Source organism: Triticum urartu, chromosome 1A (genome assembly GCF_056163025.1).
Source record: "Triticum urartu cultivar PI428250 chromosome 1A, HENAU_Tu73, whole genome shotgun sequence".
Lineage (NCBI taxonomy): Eukaryota > Viridiplantae > Streptophyta > Magnoliopsida > Poales > Poaceae > Triticum > Triticum urartu.
The window spans coordinates 52380693-52405314 of record NC_141873.1 but is presented as its reverse complement, the minus strand read 5'-3'; the positions used below and the strand labels follow the sequence as shown (position 1 = coordinate 52405314).

The 24622-nt window shown below is 43.3% G+C and overlaps 1 protein-coding gene across 1 annotated transcript; it reads left to right on the top strand.

Moving 5' to 3' along the window:
- The first annotated feature begins 9067 nt into the window (after positions 1-9067).
- Positions 9068-9843, top strand: LOC125552586 (uncharacterized). The gene is made up of 2 exons (XM_048716223.2): positions 9068-9472; positions 9638-9843. Exons 1-2 carry the CDS (start codon positions 9175-9177, stop codon positions 9661-9663), a joined length of 324 nt encoding a protein of 107 aa, XP_048572180.2. The 5' UTR covers positions 9068-9174; the 3' UTR covers positions 9664-9843.
- The last annotated feature ends 14779 nt before the right edge of the window (positions 9844-24622 follow it).

Genomic DNA, 24622 nt, shown 5'->3' with positions numbered 1-24622 from the left:
AAACCGGACATGCATCATACTTGATTGTGCATCATGCCATGCTTATGTCGTGGTTGTTTACTATGTTGTGTGCTTCTTTCCGGTGTTGCTTCTTCGGGTTGGTTCCGTTAACGTCGCGTTTGTGAGGACCCGTTCGGCCATGCCCGTTTTTCTTCTTCATGGACTCGTTCTTCTTTCTTGCGGGACTTCAGGCAAGATGACCATACCCTCGAAATCACTTCTATCTTTGCTTGCTAGTTCCTTGCTCTTTTGCTATGCCTATGCTGCGATACCTACCACTTGCTTATCATGCCTCCCATATTGTTAAGCCAAGCCTCTAACCCACCTTGTCCTAGCAAACCATTGTTTGGCTATGTTACCGCTTTGCTCAGCCCCTCTTATAGCGTTGTTAGTTGCAGGTGAAGATTGGAGCTTGTTCCATGTTGGAACATGGATATTTTGTTGGGATATCACAATATCTCTTATTTAATTAATGCATCTATATACTTGGTAAAGGGTGGAAGGCTCGGCCTTATGCCTGGTGTTTTGTTCCACTCTTGCCGCCCTAGTTTCCGTCATATCGGTGTTATGTTCCCGGATTTTGCGTTCCTTATGCGGTTGGGTTATAATGGGAACCCCTTGACAGTTCGCCTTGAATAAAACACCTCTAGCAATGCCCAACCTTGGTTTTACCATTTGCCACCTAGCCTTTTCTTTCCCTTGGGTTCTACAGACTCAAGGGTCATCATTATTTTAACCACCCGGGCCAGTGCTTCTCTGAGTGTTGGTCCAAACTAGAGCCCTGTGCAGCGCCCCCTCGGGGATACTCGAGGTTTGTTTTTAGTTGTATGGAGAGCTCATCTGAGTGTGCCCTGAGAACGAGATATGTGCAGCTCCTATCAGGATTTGTCGGCAGACTCGGGCGGTGTTGCTGGACTTGTTTTACCATTGTCGAGGATGTCTTGTAACCGGGATGCCGAGCCTGATCGGAATGTCTCGGGAGAAGGAATATCCTTCGTTGACCATGGGAGCTTGTGATGGGCTATGTTGGGACTCCCCTGCAGGGATTTGAACTTTCGAAAGTCGTGCCCGCGGTTATGGGCAGATGGGAATTTGTTAATGTCCGGTTGTAGAAAACATGAAGTTGACCTTAATTAAAATACATCAACCGCGTGTGTAACCATGATGGTCTCTTTCTGGCGGAGTCCGGGAAGTGAACACGGTGTTGGAGTAATGCTTGACGTAGGTTGTTCTAGGATCACTTCTTGATCATAGTTGTTCCACCGTGCTTTGCCTTCTCTTCCTGCTCTCATTTGCGTATGTTTAGCCACCATATATGCTAGTCGCTTGTTGCAGCTCCACCCCATACCTTTTACCCTTACCCATAAGCTTAAATAGTCTTGATCGCGAGGGTGTGAGATTGCTGAGTCCCCGTGACTCACAGATACTTCCAAAACTAGCTTGCAGGTGCCGTTGAACCGTGCAGGTGGCGCAACCAAGCTCAAGGAGGAGCTCGATGAAGATCTTGTCCTTTGTGTTGTTTCGTTCTAGTTGATCAGTAGTGGAGCCCAGTCGGAACAATCGGGGATCTGTGTAGCATTTGGGGTAGTCTTCTTTTATTTTGGTTCCGTAGCCGGACCTTGATTGCATCTGGGTGATGTAATGCTTTATTCATGTAATTGTGTGAAGTAGCGATTGTAAGCCAACTATGTATCACTTTCCCTTATGTATTACATGGGTTGTGTGAAGATTACCTCACTTACGACATTGCTTTCAATGCGGGTATGCCTCTAAGTCGTGCTTCGACACGTGGGAGATATAGCCGCATCGAGGGCGTTACACTGCAAGAGCCGGTGCTGCGATGGCCTTAAGCCGGGCTAAGGCATGGCTACCAGATCTAGACACGGCCGAGGTAGCTACTGGGTATCCAAGCTTGAAAGAAGATGGCACTCCATTTGAGCAGAAAGACTTCGCTGCCTGTGTGAATGAAATACATCCTCTGGCAGGTATGATTGCTGATGTAACGAATCTTTCAAAATATCAGTCGGCTTATGATACAGAGAATCAGAAGATTCCCACATCAGCTTATAAACTGATGGATCTGATCCCCCCAATCCGTAAGCATACTTTCGCCCCTGAAGTTGATCCATCCAAACTTATAGATGATGAAGCTGAATTCCAAGCCTTGCATGGCATTGATTGGTCATCACCAAACTTCTAGATGACGGAGGAGGACGAAGAACCGTCGAAGGATGACCTAGAAGCTTCAAGCCGTCAAGGTCAAGAAAATTGATCCGCTGGGCAGTTCATATATTTGATCTTCTGAAAAAACACTTAAACATTTGGGCTCGCCGAGCCATGTAATAATTTAGTTGAACTCTGATATGTCGTTCCATCATGCACGTTTTGTGTTACATAACATTGTTGAACTACCAGTTGAACATATGCCACTTATGCATATGATATCATTAGGTAGGGAAGATTGTATTTCTTTGTTCTATGATATTTGATCATACTGCCGGCTCATTATACTAGTGCAATAAGGGTGACAACCCAAAAGATTGAGCGTACAATGCTTTGTGCAAGTTGACATATACCGCCGTCTTAATACGTCGTATGCAGCAACGGGTAACATCCCAAAACTTAGAGCATAGCGCTTCCAAGTATATAAGATCATCATACACTAGCAAATTATAGTCCAAAGCCAGGCCTGGTTAATAAACACCGGGTAGTTTCATGTATGAAGCATAAGGCATCATAGCCCTCATCGGTTTTTAATCATGTATTAATATGTTCACAGGAGAGGAACCTCAAAAATGTTCAAATCAAATAACAAAAAATCAAGGCTTTCATAGGCAGCCAGGCCTAAAAATCAAGTGCTTTAAAGGGCCGCACAACCACTGAGTTAAACCTTCATACAAACCTTATAAGCCGGACCTCACATAAACAATCGTCATTTTAACTTTGACAAGTTCAGGGTTTGTATAAGATTGACTTGTCAAAAGTACGGCAGGTCGTTCCAGGATTACCTGGGCAGAGTAGCTGAATTAAAAAGGCAGGATAACCCGGGTTTTTATGTGAATACACCTGGCTTCCAAGCTAGGCTTTTAAGCCTGTTACAAGGGTCATAAAAACTCTTGTCCGCTGAAAAAAGAGCCCCCAAGTAACATTTTATGTCAAGCATATAAGCAGGATCAACAATGGTAGTCATAGCTATGCTAGATGAGCAGGAAGCCCCCAAGTGATATATATCTGAGCTGTGCTCACCGGGTACCTATGTTTGAGTTGTGCCGTGCAACAAACTCTCTTTGGTCCCTGTAACTCGGCATCAAGCCTTTAAGTGATCATATAAAGTAATTATAAAGACTCGGTTTCTGAGAAATGAAACGATAGAGGCCCTAAATTATCAAGGATGTCGGCTTTATTATACTGATTATAATATATGCATTGTCAAAATATGTTCATCAGGAGAGCCGGTGGCTCGGGTATAGTAAGGCCGAAGATGAGCAATATTCCACAGCCAGCGAGTCTCCTCCTCTGACGTGCATGAGTCCTTGTGGTCGAACATCGATAAGGTAGTATGACCCATTGTTCAGATTTTTGCTGACCACAAAGGGCCCTTCCCAAGGCGGGCATAGCTTGTGCATATCAGATTGATCCTGGATAAGCCGAAGCACCAAGTCACCTTCTTGAAAGGTTCTGGTTTTCACCTGGCGGCTGTGATAACTGGGATAGCTGACCACAAAGGGCCCTTCCCAAGGCGGGGATAGCTTGTGCATATCTTGTTGCTATTTCACTGAACGAGCCACTGGAAGATCATGCTCCTTATCTAACAGGTCAAGTTCATCCTGACGTGCTTTTTCATTGTCATCTTCAACATAAGCTGCCACACTGGGTGATTCGTGACGGATGTAACTAGGGAGAACTGCCTCTACTCCGTAAACCATGAAGAAAGGCGTCTAACCCGTAGATCTGTTGGGGGTAGTATTGATACTCCATATTACTGATGGTAACTCCTCGACCCAACAACCCGGCGTCCTCTGCAAAGGAACTATAAGCCGGGGCTTGATGCCTCTCAGGATCTCTTGATTGGTTCTCTCATCTTGACCACTAGACTTGGGGTGAGCCACTGATGATATGTCAAGCCGAATATGCTCACGTTGACAAAATTCTTTCATAGCACCCTTGGATAAATTAGTTCCATTATCAGTTATAATACCATGGGGAAAGCAGAAACGGAAAATCACCTTGTTGATAAATTGAACCGTCGTCGCCGCATCACACTTGCCAACTGGCTCTGCTTCAACCCATTTTGTAAACTTGTCAACCGCCACCAAAAGGTGAGTATTTTTATCTTTGGACCTTTTGAAAGGCCTAACCATATCAAGCCCCCAGACTGCAAATGGCCAAGCAATCGGAATCATCCTCAATTTTTGAGCCGGCACATGAGCTCGTCGTGAAAACTTCTGACAATCATCACATTTACTGACTAGATCCTCAGCATCAGCATGAGCCGTCAGCCAATAAAACCCATGATGGAAAGTTGTGGCTACGAGAGACTTAGAACTGGCATGATGACCACAATCTCCTTCATGAATCTCTCGTAAAATCTCACAGCCATCTTCAGGAGAAACACAATGTTGAAACGCCCCTGTGACACTGCGATGATGCAACTCTCCATTGACAATAGTCATTGACTTAGACCGCTGGGTTATCTGCCTGGACAAAGTTTCATCCTCAGGTAACTCGTCCCGGGTCATATAAGCCAAAAATATGGAACCGTCCAGTCGGGAATAGCATGAAGAGCCGCCACCAATTGTGCTTTTGGGTCATGAATAGCAAGATCCTCTTCTATAGGCAATTTAACAGAAGGGTTATGCAGAATATCAAGGAAAGTATTAGGTGGCACCGGCTTACACTGAGACGCTAACCGTCTTAAAGCATCGGTCGCCTCATTTTTCCTGCAATCAACATGTTCAACTTGATAACCCTTGAAGTGACCTGCGATAGCATCAACCTCTTAAAGATAAGCCGCCATGAGCGGATCCTTAGAGTCCCAAGTGTTAGAAACTTGTCGAGCTACTAGATCTGAGTCGCTGAAACACCTCACCCGGCTCAAGTTCATCTCCTTAGCCATCTGAAGATCATGGAGCAAGGCCTCGTACTCAGCTTCATTGTTAGTACAAGGGAACCTCAACCGAAGAACATAAGAAAATTTATCACCTCGTGGGGAAGTCAATACAACTCCAGCCCCCGAGCCTTCCAGCTGCCTAGATCCACCAAAACACATAACTCATAATACAAATCGTCTTCGAGCGTTAAGCGTGCGGACCCTACGGGTTCGAGAACTATGTAGACATGACCGAGACACGTCTATGGTCAATAACCAATAGCGTAACCTGGATGCTCATATTGGTTTGTACATATTCTATGAAGATCTTTATCGGTCAAACTGCAATAACGACATATGTTATTCCTTTTGTCATCGGTATGTTACTGGCCCGAGATTTGATCGCCGGTATCCTCATACCTAGTTCAATCTCCCTACCGGCAAGTGTCTTTACTCGTTCCGTAATGCATCATCCCGTAACTAACGCATTAGTCACATTGCTTGCAAGGCTTATAGTGATGTGCATTACCGAGAGGGCCTAGAGATACCTCTTTGATACTTGGAGTGACAAATCCTAATCTCGATCTATGCCAACCCAACAAACACCTTCGAAGACACCTGTAGATCATCTTTATAATCACCCAGTTACGTTTTAACGTTTGATAGCACACAAGGTGTTCCTACGGTATTCGGGAGTTGCATAATCTAATAGTCAGAGGAATATGTATATGTCATGAAGAGAGCAATAGCAATAAAACTTAGCGATCATAATGCTAAGCTAATGGATGGGTCTTGTACATCACATCATTCTCCTAATGATGTGATCCCGTTCATCAAATGGCAACACATGTCTATGGTCAGGAAGCTTAACCATCTTTGATTAACGAGCTAGTCAAGTAGAGGCATACTAGGGATACTTTATTTTGTCTATGTATTCACACATGTATCAAGTTTCCCGTTAATACAATTCTAGCATGAATAATAAACATTTATCATGATATAAGGAAATATAAATAACAACTTTATTTTTGCATCTAGGGCATACTTCCTTCATCTTCTTCACCCCCAACTCTAGCCATGTCCTGTCCTATCGAACCAAGATCTGCTGCAAGCCTACTTCCAATGAAACACATATATGCCAGTTCGGGCTGGCATCTTGTGAAACTGGTTCCTTTAGTGCGTGGGATGTTCTGTTAAGAAAAATACAAAAAAGAAAAATAAAAAGCATCAAACAATTAGCAAAAAATCTTACACATATAAAAAGGATGAAAAAACATTTGTGAGGAAAGAAAAATCAATAAAACAAGGAATTACTGTTGCTGCTTTGGAGCCCTCGCGAATGACAATGCCAAATCTCTGCTCATTGTCACTCTCACAATGCGAATGGAAAATAGGGCACGCCATTCTGCATGGGTAAAGAAAAAAGTTTAGAAACTGAGCCATTTATACTAAAAAATAACACATTCTCACCCGCTCATAAAGCTGCAAAGATGAAAAAGAACAAATGTTCATAATCCCAAACAAGGTAGTTCATCATTTTCTGAACAATAATGAATAAATAAAATTAAACATGGGGGTCACATAGCATTAAGAATACTGCTTCCTACCTTGAGATGTGTGGATACAAATGTTCAAACAAACCTTATCGGGGTCCTACTGTACACACCATCTTTGTCCAAAAACCAAAAATAAGAATCTGGACAAATAAAATGATATATAACTAGTAACTGGTACATGAGACATGCAAACAAGTAAACTTCATAGTATGTCATTTTGTAGTCATACTTTGCATATGGCAACATACATAGTTCAGGCAACGACACATATAGTACCTATGGTTTAGCCCATAAAAAAGCATACACAAACTACATTGATCGCGCACTCATAAAAATATAGTATTCAAAACATGATACTAGTTGCTATCATTAAGCAAAATAAAAAATTAGAGGCTAATGCAAGGTACAAACAAAAAACATAGCATGGCATTAGTCCTCGCCCATAACCTAACATATCTCATCTGAATGGTTGTTAAATCAATAAATATACAAATAAATCAAGAAGCACAATGCATAAGCTATGATTTACTAAGCAAACGTTAACAGAGATATACTCACATGAAAAAAATGTGACAAAACATAGATCTAGAATGAAAGAAAATGAACCTTGATTGATACAAATTGAAACTAGCTCTGATAAAAAAATTACTTATCTATCAAACCCTACACGTAATCAAACCAAACTCGAGGGTTAAACCTCATTTCCTACCTACCAGACACAAAAAACATGATCTAGAAAAACTAAAAAATGAACCAACCCCCACTGAATCTAGCAAAAACACTAAATGAAAATCTACTCTTGCTGAAAATAAAAATCCTATGAATCCACTGAATTCCCTACACACAAGCTATCTGGCCACCCATTGAATCTTGACTACTTAAAATCCCCTTGCTCCCTACATTCGAGTGGATTGGGAACAAACCCTAGGTACATGAAAAAAACAAATAAAACGAGGTATGTATAAGTTGATTCATTTGTGAGGTGCTTCTTTGTTTATGTTCGTCTCTTATCTTTTAAAAAAGGGAAGTTGTTGTAGACTGTTAGCAAAGTTGATTTTATCCCGACGCAAGTGATCCGAATGTTCACTAAGGCAAATCAGAAAAAAGAACACATGTATAAAGTTATGATACTGGACAAACCTTAACAAACGTTATACTTACATGAAAAAATGGAACAACATGGATCTGGACTAAAATCTAAAATCAACCTTGACACTAAATCACCTGAACTAAAAAAAGGGCATAGACTGAATCTCTGCGCACTACCAGTGACCCGCTGAATCTTGACCGACTGGAACCCCCCCTTCCCAACATTTGGATATATTGATGAACAAATCCTAGATAGATGGATACACAAAAAAATAGGGACAGTACTAAAAAACCCTACCCACATTTGGGTCGATTGCGGGACAAACCCTAGATTGATGAATGCACAAACAAAGAAGAGGGGATGGTGCTCAATCTATGAGCAAGAAACAATAACTGGACAAAAACAAAGAGGAATAAAAAAATAAGAACAGGGTAAAAAAACTTACTCCAATGGCGTCTCTCTCCCTTCTCGTTCTCCAGAGCCCCTGGAGGAGGCCGAAGAGGAATGGGAAATGGGCAAAATGAATGCGAGGGACAAAATTACTCTGAGAGAGACAAACGGCCTACCAGCCCAACTATCGTGACAAACACCCCGGCCCGCTACTAGCATCAACCTGAAAACGGGCCGCGCGACACACAACAGCCGCGAGCGAATGCACCAACGGGACAGAAATAGGTTTGCGCGAATCTTGAAGATAGACGAGATCCAACGGCTCTAGACTTAGATGTGAAGTAGTTATTTCACATCTAGATGTGAAATAGCAAATGTGATATTATGATTGTAATGTTATAGCATGTAGATGTGTAATTAATATAAAATTCATTTTTTGATGCAGTACCATACCTTCAAGATATATATAATTAATGTAATGTTGTAGCATGTAGATGTGTAATTAATGCACACGTTCATTTTTCGGTGCAGTACCATATCTTTCTATCTTCAAGATATATATAATTATTGTAGTATTATAGCATGTAGATGTGCAACTAATGGATATATTCATTTTTATGCAGTACCATATCTTCAAGATATATCATATATAGTACAACTAATGTATGTATAATATGTCGATGTGGAGTTAATATACACATTCATTGTTCGATGCTATTTCGTATCTTCAAGGTATAGCATGTAGATATAGAGTTAATGTGAACATTCATTATTTGATACAATATCGTATCTTCAAGATATAGAACTAATGTATGATGTAGCCTCTAGAGTGCAATTAATGTACATATTAATTGCTTGACATGGTGCCATAACTTCAAGATATAGAACTGATGCATGTGCCCATATCATCATCTCAAACAAGGCTATATAAACCAAGCCATAGCTAACGAAGTCATGTATCCCACACATTCACAGAGAAGCCACACAAACAATTATAACATCAAAGGGATAGAGAAGGCTCTAGTGTAGCAGATACAAAAGCCATAGTCATGGCAAAACTCATCTGCTTATGTTTCATCATCCTCACTATTGGGGTAGCCGTGTCGGCTGATGAATGCGAGGGTGACCGACAGGCAATGATCAAGGAGTGTGCTAAGTATCAACAATGGCCAGCAAATCCGAAGCTAGATCCATCGGATGCATGTTGCGCCGTGTGGCAAAAGGCAAACATCCCATGCCTTTGCGCTGGTGTCACCAAGGAGAAAGAGAAGATATATTGTATGGAGAAGGTTGGCTACGTTGCCAATTTCTGCAAGAAGCCGTTCCCACATGGCTACAAGTGCGGAAGTAAGTGAAATATATTAAGGGAATTACGATGATCGGCATTGCATACATGCAGTTTTGATATTTGTTATTCTTCGGATTCACACGATTTAGATTTTAGTTATGCATTTTTATATGCTTCTTGTGCTATTCTAATTATATGTTGGGTCAAATTGAATGGTCTTGCAGGTTACACATTCCCTCCTCTGGCGTAGTCACTCTAGTTTAGCTGTGGGAGGAGAAGTGTTGGCTTTTACATTCCATGTACCTGGCCTCACAATAACTTTCCTTTCAGATCAGTAATTCGTGAGGCTGTGCCTAGAAAACTTTATGTTAAGAACTTTGTATGAGAACGTTTGTGAAACTAATAAAGCCTTCTCCTCAAATTTTCTAAATTATGTTTGTTCATATGTCATTTTTTGGTCCTACTAGAAAATATGCTCATGCGTTGCAATGGAAGAAAAACAATCAGATTATGCATATGTGGTAGAGATAAAAAGTCTGAAACATATGACAGGATGAGATTGGGACCATTAAATTGCGATTTCATAAACTGCGTCTGAATCATGTCATGATGAGATAAGGAACTTCTAAAAAGTCATTTCAAAGGCTAAAAATGTGATGGTCTCATCACGACTTGATTTCCTAAGGCACCACAGCAAAATATTTTCTGGCTGAGAAAACTGTATTGATGGACTCCACCTGAGCTAGACTAATGAATGATGTGTCTCTGCCTTCACCTAGGGTCATGGTGTTTACCTTGACTAGTAAAACTATAGTACCAGAATTGTATGGAGGCAAATTAGATATTTAATCATTTTCATACAGCTTACAAAAGCTAATCCGTAGAAAGTTTTGTCAATTTTTTTGGGTTCAACGTTTTGCAGAATATGGAAAGCTTTTTTTACGCGACTCGCTTGTACTAAATAAAATCATAAAACAACCTCTACATATTAAAAAAACCCTCTATATAAGCAGGTTAGTTCTGTTCGTTATTTACAGACCTGCTTAATTTTTTTCGAACATTTTCTAAAAATTACATTTTTTTCAAATTCCCAAATATGTTTTGAATACATGATCATTTTTTCTTAAACCATGAGTATTTTTGGCGAACATTTTTTTGAAATCATGATTTTTTTATAAATGCAAACATTTTTTCAAAATACTGGACATTTTATAATTTTCCAAACTTTTTTTGAGTTCATGAAAATTTTATGATTTTGAAAAAACAATGTGAATAGTTTTTTTAAATACTAGACATGTTATGACTTCCTAAACATTATATGAATTCATGAACATTTTATGATTTCTCCAATAAAATCCAAAATTGACAACTTTTGGAAATCCCGAATTAATTTGAAGAAGGAAAAACAAAAACAAGAAAAAAAGGGCCATGTCATGAGTATTTTTTTGCGATATTTTTTTCGAAATAATGATTTTTGAATAAATGGAATTTTTTAAAAAAAAATACTGGACATTTTATGATTTTCCAAACATTTTTTGTATTCATGATAACTTTATGATCTCGCAAAAATTGTGCGAACAGTTTTTTAAAAGACTGGACATTTTAAAATTCAAAACTGATAACTTTATGCTAACTTTATGATAACTTTACAATTTCTCAAATAAAATTCAAAACTAATAACTTTTGGAAATCCTGAATTAATTTGAAGAAGGAAAAACAGAAACAGGAAAAGAGAAAAGGGCAACATGGCCCGACCCATGAATGCGTGCGGGGTGGAGGAGGCACGCTCGCTGTTAAGAGAGAATAGTAGAGGGAAAAAGGGTGGTACCTGGGATCAAACCCAGGTCTCCGGGGTGAAAGACAGCGGCTCTAGCCATTGCGGTACGCGTGTCCTTCTGATATATGTAAGGGTATCATTGTATAAGAGACGAATACGACGACGACAACTTTGAAAAAAAATTGAATCGTTTTCTTCACTCATTGATGGCATTATGGGTAATTTATGGCAATTTCAGGGTAATTTTCTGCTGGAATTTTGTCTTTTTTGGGCCTAGCCCAAGAGCAGTTTCAGAAATTCCTAATAAATCCTAGAGGCCCACGCAGCCCATTTGTGCAAGGCAAGAGGTGGAACAAAAGTTTAGTCCCACATTGCTAGTTTAGAGGGAGTTGGACCTCTTTATAAGGGAGGTTCTTTCCCCACATGTATGAGCATGAGAACAAGAGGGACATCCACGCGCGCTCCTCCTCTGCCGCCCGCCTCGCCACGCCACGATGCGCTGCGCCGCGGGTTGCGGGAATGAGCCGAGCTGATGGCGCGCCTCTTCGGCCGCTGCCTGTTCGCTTCGTCTCCCTTCGTTGCTTCACCTGCCGCCACAGCCTCTTTGCGTCCTTCTCCTGTGCCTATATAAGAGAGGTCGCTCCTCTCGCTCCTCTCTAGAGTGACACACCAGAAGATCCCCTTCCTCTCGCCACAAAGTTCCTGAGCACTGCGCTGCTGCTACGATCTTCCCCATCTTGGCTTGCGGCGTGCACCGCAGGTCGGGATAGTAGGCCTCCGAAACCACACCTTTTGAGTCCTTTATGGGAGAAGGGTGATAAGGTTTTTGGGGAGCACTCAGCGCGACTACTGGCTGCTTCATCACGGACGATCCGGTCGCCGACGACTACTTCCCCGACCTCCTCGACGACATGGCAGGCGAGGACACCGACCCCAAGTCCAGCGCTTCTGCTGCTGCTGTCCCGTACGTGTTCTTGTCTTTCCTGTTAAAGGTTCTGCCGCAGTTCCTTGTTCTAGTCCTTGTCCTACACATGTTAGGTTCTACTTCATATATGCTACTTGGTATACTGTCTGCTTTAGATATGATAGGCTATGGTTCATATATGCAGAAGCTATTTACCTTCTCTCTGTCAGAACGCATGACTTGTTTTACCTCTTCTATATTAGTCATGCTTTATCTAGTATTTCTGTTAATAAAATCATTTGGTAAATTGCTCATATTTCCAACAATCCAAAAACCTTATTATAGGCAATTTACCCCAAGTGGTTTTGCTGCTTCCATGAGACCTCCTATGTTTGAGGGTATCCACTATAAGAGGTGGCGCGTGAGAGCAGTCTTATGGTTTCAAACCATGAGTTGCTATGACGCCACTCTCGGCAAACCTGAAGGAGAGCTTGATGCTCAACAGGCACAAGCTTTTCAGAAAATGGATACTCTGTTTAAGGCTGCTCTCTTGAGTGTTCTTGGTGAGAACATAGTTGATGCTTATGCATCAATTGATAATGGAAAAGATATATGGGATGCACTCGAGGCCATGTTTGGGGTCTCGGATGCTGGCAGTAAGTAGTACATCATGGAGCAATTCTATGATTACAGGATGACTGAAGAGCGCTCCGTGGTTGAGCAAGCTCATGAGATACAGTCATTTGCTAGAGAACTTGAGCACTTCAGTTGTATGCTACCGGACAAGTTTGTTGCCGGAGGTATCATCACTAAGCTTCCTCCTTCATGGAGGAACTTTGCTACCTTGCTGAAGCATAAGAGGCAGGAGTTTTCCATCCCGGATCTCATTGGCACTCTTGATGTGGAAGAAAAGGCGAGAGCAAAGGACACACGTGCTCGAGGTATTGAGGGAGGATCTAGTGCCAATGTGGTACAGAAGCAGGATTCCAGCCCCACAAGTTCAAGAACAAGGGCAAGTTTGATGGAGAAGCAAAGTTTGATGGGAAGAACAAGGCTGTGCAACACACGAACTTCAAGAAGAAGAATGGCAAGAAGAAAGGTGCTTGTCATGTGTGTGGGGATCCTGATCATTGGGCTCCTAGTTGCCCTAATCGCTATGACAAGCGTCATCCTGGGAAAGGCGGCAAGACCGCTAATGTTGTCATTGGAGACACTGACATGAAGGATGCTGGGTATGGTATATTTCCCACTATTCTTTTAGTATGTCATTCTCCTGACTGGTTGATTGACACGGGTGCTAATGTGCATGTATGCGGTGATATTTCCATGTTTTAGTCTTATCAGACCGCAGGGACTTCAACCGTGCTGATGGGCAACGGTTCAAGTGCTTCTGTTCGTGGTGTTGGCACGGTCGATCTGAAGTTTCCTTCGGGGAAGATCGTGCGTCTGAAGAACGTGCATTATGTCCCCTCCGTCAATAAAAATCTTGTTAGTGGATCTCTTCTGTGTACAGATGGCTACAAGCTTGTCTTTGAGTCGAATAAATTTGTAATATCCAAGTATGGAACCTTTGTTGGTAAAGGCTATGAGTCAGGAGGCTTGTTTCGTTTATCCTTATCAGACGTTTGCAATAAAGTTGTTAATCATATTTGCAACAATAGTGAATCCAATGTGTGGCATTCACGTCTTTGTCATGTTAACTTTGGTTGCATGTCGCGACTAGCGAAGTTGAACTTAATCCCTAGTTTCACCACCGTCAAGGGATCTAAGTGTCAAGTGTGTGTGCAAGCTAAGCAACCTCGTAAGTCTCACACGACTGCGGAAATAAGAAATCTTCCACCACTAGAGCTCATACATTCAGATCTATGTGAAATGAATGGTGTGTTGACAAAAGGTGGAAAGAAATATTTCATGACGTTAATTGATGACTCCACTAGATACTACCGTGTGTATCTTCTGAAATCTAAGGATGAGGCTTTGAACTTTTTCAAGATCTACAAAGCTGAAGTGGGAAACCAACTTGATCGAGAAATCAAGAGGCTTAGGTCCGACCGTGGTGGAGAGTATTTTTCCAATGAGTTTGATGCTTTTTGTGCGGAACATGGTATAATCCATGAGAGGACTCCTCCCTACTCACCTCAGTCAAATGGGGTGGCCGAAAGAAAGAACCGTACTCTAACTGATTTAGTTAACACCATGTTAGATACATCGGGTCTCTCCAAGGCATGGTGGGGGGAGGCGATATTGACAGCATGTCATGTCCTGAACCGAGTCCCCACAAAGAACAAAGAGATAACTCCATTCGAGGAATGGTAGAAGAAAAGGTTAAAACTCACTTACCTGCGAACATGGGGTTGTTTGGCGAAAGTCAATGCTCCAATTTCAAAGAAGCGGAAGCTTGGACCAAAGACTGTGGATTGTGCTTTCCTGGGATATGCTTTTCATAGCATTGGCTATAGATTCTTGGTTTTAAAATCTGAGGTACCTGACATGCATGTCGGTACGATCATGGAGTCGAATGATGCGACTTTCTTTGAAGATATCTTTCCCATGAAGGATATGGCTACCTCATCTAATCAGGAGATGCCTAGTTCATCGAATCAGGAACCAGTTACAATTACCAAACCCACAATTTCGATGGAACACTTTGAAAGTCCTGTGGAGGAGAACAATGAAGTTCCTATTAGGAGCAAGAGACAAAGGACTACAAAGTCCTTTGGTGATGATTTTCTTGTGTACCTCATAGATGACACTCCCAGTTCTATTTCAGAGGCCTATGCATCTGAAGATGCTGACTACTGGAAGGAAGCGGTTCATAGCGAGATGGATTCCATCTTGGAAAATGAAACGTGGGAGATAACTGATCGTCCTTATGGGTGCAAACCTATAGGATGGAAATGGGTATTCAAGAAGAAGCTTAGGCCTGATGGTACTATTGAAAAGTACAAGGCTCGGCTCGTGGCTAAGGGTTATACCCAAAAGGAAGGTGAAGACTTATTTGATACTTACTCACATGTGGCTCGACTGACCACTATTCGAGTTCTACTTTCACTAGCTGCCTCGCATGGTCTTCTCGTTCATCAAATGGATGTTAAGACTGCTTTCCTAAATGGAGAGTTGGACGAGGAAATTTATATGGAACAACCAGATGGGTTTGTACTAGATGGTCAGGAAGGGAAAGTGTGCAAGTTGCTGAAGTCTTTGCACGGACTTAAGCAAGCACCCAAACAGTGGCATGAGAAGTTTGAAAGAACTTTAACAGCTGCAGGCTTTGTTGTGAATGAAGCTGATAAATGTGTGTACTATCGCCATGGTGGGGGCGAGGAAGTTATACTGTGCTTGTATGTTGATGACATACTGATTTTCGGAACCAATCTGAATGTTATTAAGGAGGTCAAGGATTTCCTATCTCGTTGTTTTGAGATGAAGGATTTAGGAGTGGCTGATGTCATTCTGAACATCAAGTTGTTGAGAGACGATGATGGTGGGATTACATTACTTCAATCTCACTATGTGGAAAAGATCTTGAGTCGCTTTGGCTATAGTGACTGCAAGCCCTCTCCAACACCATATGATGCTAGTGTGTTGCTTCGAAAGAATCGAAGAATTGCTAGAGACCAATTGAAGTATACTCAGATTATTGGCTCGCTTATGTACTTAGCCAATGCTACAAGACCTGACATCTCTTTTGCTGTTAGCAAACTGAGTCGGATTGTTTCAAAACTAGGAGATGTGCATTGGAAAGCTCTAGAAAGAGTTTTGCGTTATTTGAAAGGCACTGAAAATTATGGAATTCACTACACCAGGCATCCAAAGGTGCTTGAAGGGTATAGTGACTCAAACTGGATCTCAGATGCTGATGAGATAAAGGCCACGAGCGGTTATGTATTCACTCATGGAGGTGGCGCTGTTTCTTGGAAGTCTTGCAAGAAGACCATCTTAACGAGGTCAACAATGGAAGTAGAACTCACAACACTAGATACAGCTACGGTTGAAGAAGATTGGCTTCACCGGCTCTTGAATGACATGCCGGTTGTTGAGAAACCTGTACCGGGTGTCCTTATGAACTGTGACAATCAAACTGTGATCACGAAAGTGAGCAGTTCAAAGGATAACATGAAGTCATCAAGACACGTTCAGAGAAGGTTAAAGTCTGTCAGGAAAATGAAAAACTCCGGAGTTATTGCGTTGGATTATATCCAAACGTCTAAAAATCTGGCAGATACTTTTACTAAGGGTCTATCACGTAATGTGATAGATAATGCATCGAGGGAGATGGGTATGAGACCCACAATATGAGTTGTTCACAGTGGTAACCTATTCTTTGTGATCGGAGATCCCGTGAATTAGATGTGGAAGACAAGCTATTGGTCAACTGAGAGGAGAGTATCCTTACTATTCCCAAATCCACTCCATGAAGATGCAATACTCTCCTTATCTGCATGGCAGGTTGATGTATATCTTAATGTGTTCTAAGTGGCTTATTTAAGCAGAGATGTTATCCTGCAGAACATCTTTTGAAGAACACACCTATATGAGTTTGATTGTCAAACGTCGCAATCTATGAGAGTAGGGTTCTCTCTAGTAAACTCATGAAAGGTCACGGAGTATGACGCATAAGCCCCACCCGCGGGGAAGACCCACGGTAGCCACGTATCGGTCAAGGCTTTATGTGAAGCTAGATTCGCAGAAAACTTGCAGTTCAAGGCCCAGTCCACTGTTCAAGTTGCTTACTAGTGTAGCATAGAGTTCTAGGTGGATGTTCAGCTTAACAGTCTCCACTGCAGTACCGGTATATAAAACAGTGTTTTGGAACCAAAGGAAAATTTTTGTGTGCCTGTGGGATCTGGTGGGGGATTGCTGGAATTTTGTCTATTTTGGGCCTAGCCCAATAGCAGTTTCAGAAATTCCTAATAAATCCTAGAGGCCCACGCAGCCCATTTGTGCAAGGCAAGAGGTGGAACAAAAGTTTAGTCCCACATTGCTAGTTTAGAGGGAGTTGGACCTTTTATAAGGGAGGTTCTTTCCCCACATGTATGAGCATGAGAACAAGAGGGACATCCACGCGCGCTCCTCCTCCGCCGCCCGCCTCGCCATGCCTCGTCACGACGCGCCGCGGGTTGTGGGAATCAGCCGAGCCGATGTATAATTTTTGCCACGCACGACGGATATACGAAAGGTCACGTGGGAGTTGAAATGTTTTTCTGTAGTGGACACTGAATTCGAACGGCGCGCCTCTTCGGCCGCTACGTGTTCGCTTCGTCTCCCTTCGTTGCTTCACCTCCCGCCGCAGCCTCTTCGCGTCCTTCTCCTGTGCCTATATAAGAGAGGTCGCTCCTCTCCAGAGTGACACACCAGAAGATCCCCTTCCTCTCGCCACAAAGTTCTTGAGCACTGCGCTGCTGCTACGATCTTCCCCATCCCGGCTTGCGGCGTGCACCGCAGGTCGGGACAGTAGGCCTCCGAAACAGCACCTTTTGAGTCCTGTACAGGAGAAGGGTGATAAGGTTTTTGGGGAGCGCTCAGCGCGACTACTGGCTGTTTCATCACGGATGATCCGGTCGCCGACGACTACTTCCCCGACGACGACTTCTTCCCCGACGTCCACGACCTCCTCGACTACATGGCAGGCGAGGACACCGACCCCAAGTCCAGCGCTTCTGCTGCTGCTGTCCCGTACGTGTTCTTGTCTTTCCTGTTTAAGGTTCTGCCGCAGTTCCTTGTCCTAGTCCTTGTCGTACACATGTTAGGTTCAACGTCATATATGCTACTTGCTATACTGTCTACTTTAGATATGATAGGCTACGGTTCATATATGCAGAAGCTATTTACCTTCTCTCTGTCAGAACGCATGACTTGTTTTATCTCTTCTATATTAGTCATGCTTTATCTAGTATTTCTGTTAATAAAATCATTTGGTAAATTGCTCATATTTCCAACATTTTCATGACGTACCGCGAGAGGCAATAGCCGCTTTATTATTAGGTAAAGATTTACGACTTGTGGTAGGTGAAGGGGTCAAGGATATTAGAAGAAATTGGTGTTGTTAAACCAGCAACTTTGATGTGTTCTCTTATATCCAAAGTTAATGAGTTCATTTACGCCTGAGCTCAACCAGTTTTTCGCCTTAGTAACTTCCATTCCTAGCTGTTGCGAAGCTCCAAGTACAACCTAGTTTGCTCAAAGTGAGGAGACGGATGGGGAAGGGGAAGAGAAAGACAAGTGGCATATTTAGTTAGTTTTAATATTTCAACCACAAATCCAGTGTAGTTAGATTGAACCAGACTACTTGGATTTGTATGATGCGTGCAATGTCTGCTCTTTCCATTATACATTACCAGTTTTTTTATCATATCACTTATTGTCGGTGTACAAAAGTAGGGGCTCTCCTTTTGCACTCCTTTATTTGTGCATGGGCAGTCAGAGCCGCGCCCACGGCCACACTAAGCATGGCAAAGGAGGGAAGCCAGAGCACAAGATGACCAAAGCAATGCCAAGACCAGGGACGCAAAGAGAGCAAGAGGGCGAGGTGGACTCCCACGGCAAGACCCTTGCCAGGGTGACTTCCGCAGCCTCAGCAAGATCCTTGCCGGGTAACTTGCCTGACGCCAGCAAAGCGCGCCACCCTTGGGCCCAAGGGGTTCCAACACCATCAACCATATTGGAACCAAGGCTCGGGAGGCATCTCCGTGGTGGCGTGCAGATCTTTGTAGAGATCATAGATACACAAGATCAGAAGACGATCCTTGGCGAGATCCTTGCCAAGGAAATCCATGAGACCCCCAGCAAGATCCTTGCCGGGGACGACCGCGGTGCCGCAACGAGACCCTTGTCGGGCCCTCGGCAAGACCCTTGCCGAGGACGCCTGCGAGGACGCAGCCAGGCCCGCGTCTGCCAAGACTCCACTGCCGCTCCCATATAGCTGTCAGCTCGATCAGCTGGGCAGGCATCTGCGTGGCAGTGCACGGCCTCTACACCAACTCAGCAAGCACCTGCGTTATGGCATGCAGATCTTCGTGAAGGCTTCACCACCACGTCAGCCCAGCAGCCAACCAACATGGCGCTACAACGCCTCGTCGGCTGGGAGGCCCGAGGCGTAGTGGAGGGGGGTTCGGATCTTTTGGACCAGAGAGCCACCGTAGCTAGTTCAAGAACACAAGAACACTCAAATATAAATCAAAGCAGGACTAGGGTTTTACGAGTCTCCACGGCCCGAACCTGGGTAAATGATTTGCGTGCTGACTGCCAGACCCGCTATTTGCACAACCCCACGCCCGCCAACCGTAGAAGGGATCCCTGTGACCCTATAGGTGTCATTTCCCGCCGACACTTATCTTTTAAATGAATCAGTGAAATTTTAATATTTTTTTCAAAAATGATACGACCATCACAAAAGTTTGTATTATTAATAGGTTTAATCACCTCGCTGAAGTGTAACTTAACCCTGTTTTGGGATCACTACGGTAGAAGTGGCTTGACTAGCAACTAGGCCTAGCCCCAAAAATATCATTTTTCCCTACAAGTGAAATGTTTCGACTAGCAGCTAGCCCCCTTAAGGTTCTTTTCAGCTCGTTCTTCTTTAGCTTAATCTTGCACTTCCATTGGATTGGGATTGACGATTACTGAAAAAGCCTTCCATACTGCTTTATATATAAAGCAAGACAGCCAAACTGATACAGTGTGATGAGGAGATCCACTTATAAAGTAGAGCAAGGGAGAATACATGAGAGTCCACACCATACCACAAAGCAACCTAGACTACCAACAAGGACGAAGACTCGCCGCCAAGGGAAACCGTAGGACTATGTTTCACCGCTCACACCAAGTTCCTGTCGGGGAGGACCTCATGTCCTCCCACTTCGGATCGTGAAGACCGAGACTTCCTGCGAAAAACAAGGACCGCAAGTGGCACAACGAGGACCCGCGTAAAAGAATATGAGGAAAGTGAATCAGCCCACGCCAGAGCCAAGGGAGCTCTAAGTCAGGATCTAAAAATGCCCGCCAATGACAGTGCGGTGCACCAGAGGTAACATGGGATCCACAATGACGCCCTTAATAGGGAGACGACACAACTATCAATGTCGTCGAGACTGAGGAACCGGTCAAGGGTTTTTACCCAGAGACCTAACTCAGCGAGACGGACCTCAATGACACCCCCTAGAGGTACGCGACACCCGCAGGCATAGCCATCGCTGGTGCCAAAGCATAAATTAAATCTTTAGCCTGGAGCCTCTCAACCTTGCCAAACTGAGGACTCTCTATCGCCTACCCAACACGAAGGAAGACATGCCACCACCAAACGGAACCTCCAGAGCACGATCTGGAACCGTTGCTGCCAAGGCACCACTGAAACTAGGGTGACCCAATGCCACATCTTGTGCCGCCCACATGACCAGAAAAGCGAGACGCCTACTGAAAGCCGAATTGGCGGACCGCCAACAGAGGTCGTCGCCTTGACATAAAAAAGAACCCACCAGCTAGCACATGGCACTCCCACCGCCACCCGACATGGATACATCCGACAGAGAGGACACACTACAACCCCTGTCTGCGCCCCCCCCCCCCCCCCCCGTCCTTCAGCCAGGAGGCCAAAACAAGGGAGGACCACCGATGACGAAAACACCACCTTTGAGTGAACGGGGGCCATGGAATCCTAGCCACAACCAACCATCCGCCTCGGCGGCTACCACGTAGATCTACGCAGGCACCGGGCCAAAGAACCACCTTGTAGCAGACTCGAAGGCGGCAAGACACTAGGTCAAGGCGAGGCGAACACATGTCACCTAGATGAAGCACCATCATCTGAAGTGGCAAAGATCCTAGAATAAGCGAGGAAGCCCCGTCGGCGGCGCCTCGACAACCCGTAGCTAATGGCGCCCTGATCTGGGCGCACCAGAACCATCACCGCCATGGGTGACCGCACCATGCAGCCCACTGTGCTGGAGACCAATGCACACGACCTTGCTGCCAATAACCGCCGCCATGTCGTAGATGCCATGTGAGACAAGGTAGGATCCTCGGGTAGGACTTTCCTACTGAGACATCTATAGCATAGACTTGGACAAGAAGGCTCTAGTTCTCAGAGATAGTGCCACACCAAAGTGCATGCATGATTTACCTTTTTTTCATTTACTAGTAAATGTGCCCGTCTGTTGCAACGAGTTCACTGAGGAGGAAACACTTAGTCCTCCTTATGTGAGTCGGTGATGGGGAGTAGTGGGTCAAATGAGATCTTCATCTGCACCTCGGGTCGCACACAAACACTGACCATCCATGACTACTAGACGACACTAACTTCGGAACTTTCATACAGATGGTGATGGACTGATCTAATTATACATACTTCAGACAGATTGATAATATACATACCGCAAAACCACCGTCAAAACTTTAATTATTTAAATTTATTTATATATAAAAAGTAAATGACGGGCTAACCAGAAAACAGATAATTATGATAGAAATTACCACAATAATTAGAAATATCCGACCATTGATTTAATAGGTATAACTTTTGTAGCCATTAGATTATATTATCTGGGAAATAATTACCCATCATTGCCATTATATCTCAAAAAGAGAAATAAGCTAGGAATTCTCACGAAAAATAGACATACCTAACCTTTACTTTTGTACATATAAATATCAGAACCGTTAGATGAACTCTAAGGCCGAAGAAGTTACCTATCAATGCCATCCTCTCTAAATTATCAACCAATGCCATTATGGAAATAAAAGTCGTCCAAATCATAAAAAATCACCCAAAACATTCCTGTGAAAGTCAAATTTGATTGAGACCTCTATTAAAATAGAAGCAGAGCCGAATTGTTTGAACTTTCCTGTTTTATTTGGTTGGGAAATGGCTCTTTCCTGATCTCTTTTTGAAATAATTCTATCTCTGTTTGCTAAGTATGTCAATTTCTCCTTAGTGACAACGCCAAAACCGGGGTTTTACAAGTTTTGACTAATTTTTGACCCGTTTGGATCATCCCGATCGTGCCGCCGTGGAGTCTTATCTTTGTCTGGCTCCGATCTCTGGAAGCGATTAAACTTCTTCTACGGGTTATTCTTCTACTGCTTATGCCGGACCCTTCTTTCCTCTTATACGGATTGGGAAAGTATTTCTGTTATACGTATATTCTTAAACACATGACACCTTAGGCACACACTTTATTCGGACAGTGGGGCACGATGCTCTAAAGGAACTTATTGAAAAAAAACATAGCGGTAACTGCTATTTTAGAAAGCACCTCTTCCTTTCCTGAAACTCAAACAACCTACTAGGCTACTAAAAGGCTAATCCAAATGAATACGATAGCGAGAAAATGACTCCTCAAGCCGAAGTAAGGGCGGTACCATTGTCTTTTCCGACCGTTTGGAGCTGCTCACAAGGCCTAAACCTTCCTGTAATCCCTGGATCTTCGTTAGAGCCTTTTCCTTCCCCACAGGCCATAGCTCAATTTACCTTCGCCACAGCTCTAAAATAAGGAGAATCAGCTCAAGATAAAAGGGCTCGCACTCAATTGATCCTGGTCAACACTTCATGTATCTGGTTTCGGCTTTATTTTGACTCCTTGTAGGGGCTCATGACAGTCCTGTAGGGGATCCAAAAGCTTTTGATCTGTAGCGGCAGTGGGGCGGGACAGTTGGTTATTCAATTGATCATCTGATGTTGTCCCTTCTGTATCATCCAGCAAGGCTGGGAAGTCTGAGCTATTAAAGTGCGGTCGATGGATAAGAGGCATTCGATATGTTAAGGGAGAGAGGGGAGAGTCATTCCAGAGTTAGGTGGGAATCGTTGATAGAAATTTGGATTTTCCCTGAGGTACGATAGTGTCTAAACTAAAGAAAGCGAATATGGAAAGTGAATGTGGTAAAGGATACCAAGAGTAGGTTCCCTGAATGATTTTTAGGCGTATTTTCACTGAACAAATAAATCTATAAAGAAAATAGGATGGATCTTCCACCTATGCTATGAGTGAATCTTATCATCACTGGCGAGTGGTATCGTATCACCGTCTTCATCCCGAAAACATTGGCAGAGGGATCTTCCACCTATGCTATGAGTGAATCTTATCATCACTGGCGAGTGGTATCGTATCACCGTCTTCCTCCCGAAAACATCGGCAGAGCTAAGCCAGTGTAGGCTTTGACACTACTTATATTCACTACAAGTATTACACTCGCTTCGCTACACTCTTCTCTTATGCTTCGCGCTTCGCATAGGCTAAATAAGCCGCTCATCCCTGGCGAATCCTACCCACATAGGAATGCGGAACCATCGGGGAAAGGCGAAACATATTAAATCCTAGGAGAGAAGTCACTGGTTCGATAGGACCAGGGAGAGGACCCTGATCACCTTGCCAATGAATTCAAGGCCTTAGGAAAATCATCCTACAATGGAACGTAGGGACTGAGAACGAAGAAGACATAAAAATAAGGTTAGGGAGGATAAAAATAAAACCTCCTCCCATTCAAAGTCGTCTTCAAGTACCTTTTTGATTCTTTACCGAGTATGGATGGATCAACTATAGGTTCGAGTTTAGCCAAGATACGTACACGGCTAAGTGTATGAAAATCCAGGAGAGAATCATAAAATATAAAAGCTAGGAACGAGAAGACCGGGTGATTGAATATGACTTTCTAATAGATCCCACTCTTCCTTAAGCGCTAGTTCTATTCACGATGGTTCAGTTTCGAGAGCAGCTAAAGTAGTTACCTAATAAGATAGATGAATATTCCACGATCTACGATTATAAAAATCTTCTTATAGAAGTCTAGTTCTTTCTTCTTTTAGAAAAGGAAGTCTTGCTCTCCTTTCTTGCCGCTACTTGCGTTGCGAGCCAATCTTCAAACTTTTACGGAGAAGTCGTTTACTGATTAGCTGCTTGAACGTGGAAATATTTCGGCATATATGCTCTTAGGTTAGTACGAGAACTCGACTCTACTCGATCTATAGTCGAGGATGTACTTATACTACTCTTAATAGGGATGAATTAATGGGGTGCATTTTTCTTAGGGCAATTCTAGGCAAGAGCTTGAATCATAGGGTTTGTTCCTGGCAACCCAACATTCTTTATCTTGGCGTAGATTGGTGTGATGGGATGGATGCCATGAAAAAGCATTTTTCTTTGACCGGAATCAACAGGTGTGAACCCATCTATGATGAGTCAAACATAGGGGGAAGGGCCTACTGGCAATATCCGGCATACTAGTAATCAATTATTTGGCCTTTTGCGATCGAACAATCTATGAACAGTTGTAGCCTACATAACCTACCTACCCAGACCAAGGGAAGAAGGTATCAGATCACTGTAGTTCTAGACCCCTTTTTTCAAATAAAGGAAGTGACAATGTTTGCCCCAAGAGGTTGAATCAATAGTAAGAAGATACCACCCAGCCACAGAATCCAAAATAACAATGAGGAATAGGACTAGGAGAATGAGGTCTTGTAGCGACCAGACCTCAAACAGTCTGATCTTTGCGTATAAGTGTCATCCATGGATCGGTAATGCTGACACACACAGT

Excerpts from the sequence above, each read along its gene's own strand:
- LOC125552586 (XM_048716223.2), top strand. The coding sequence starts at position 9,175 with ATGGCAAAACTCATCTGCTTATGTTTCATCATCCTCACTATTGGGGTA. Across the intron at positions 9,473-9,637 it reads ACATGGCTACAAGTGCGGAA|GTTACACATTCCCTCCTCTG; the intron begins GTAAGTGAAATA and ends ATGGTCTTGCAG.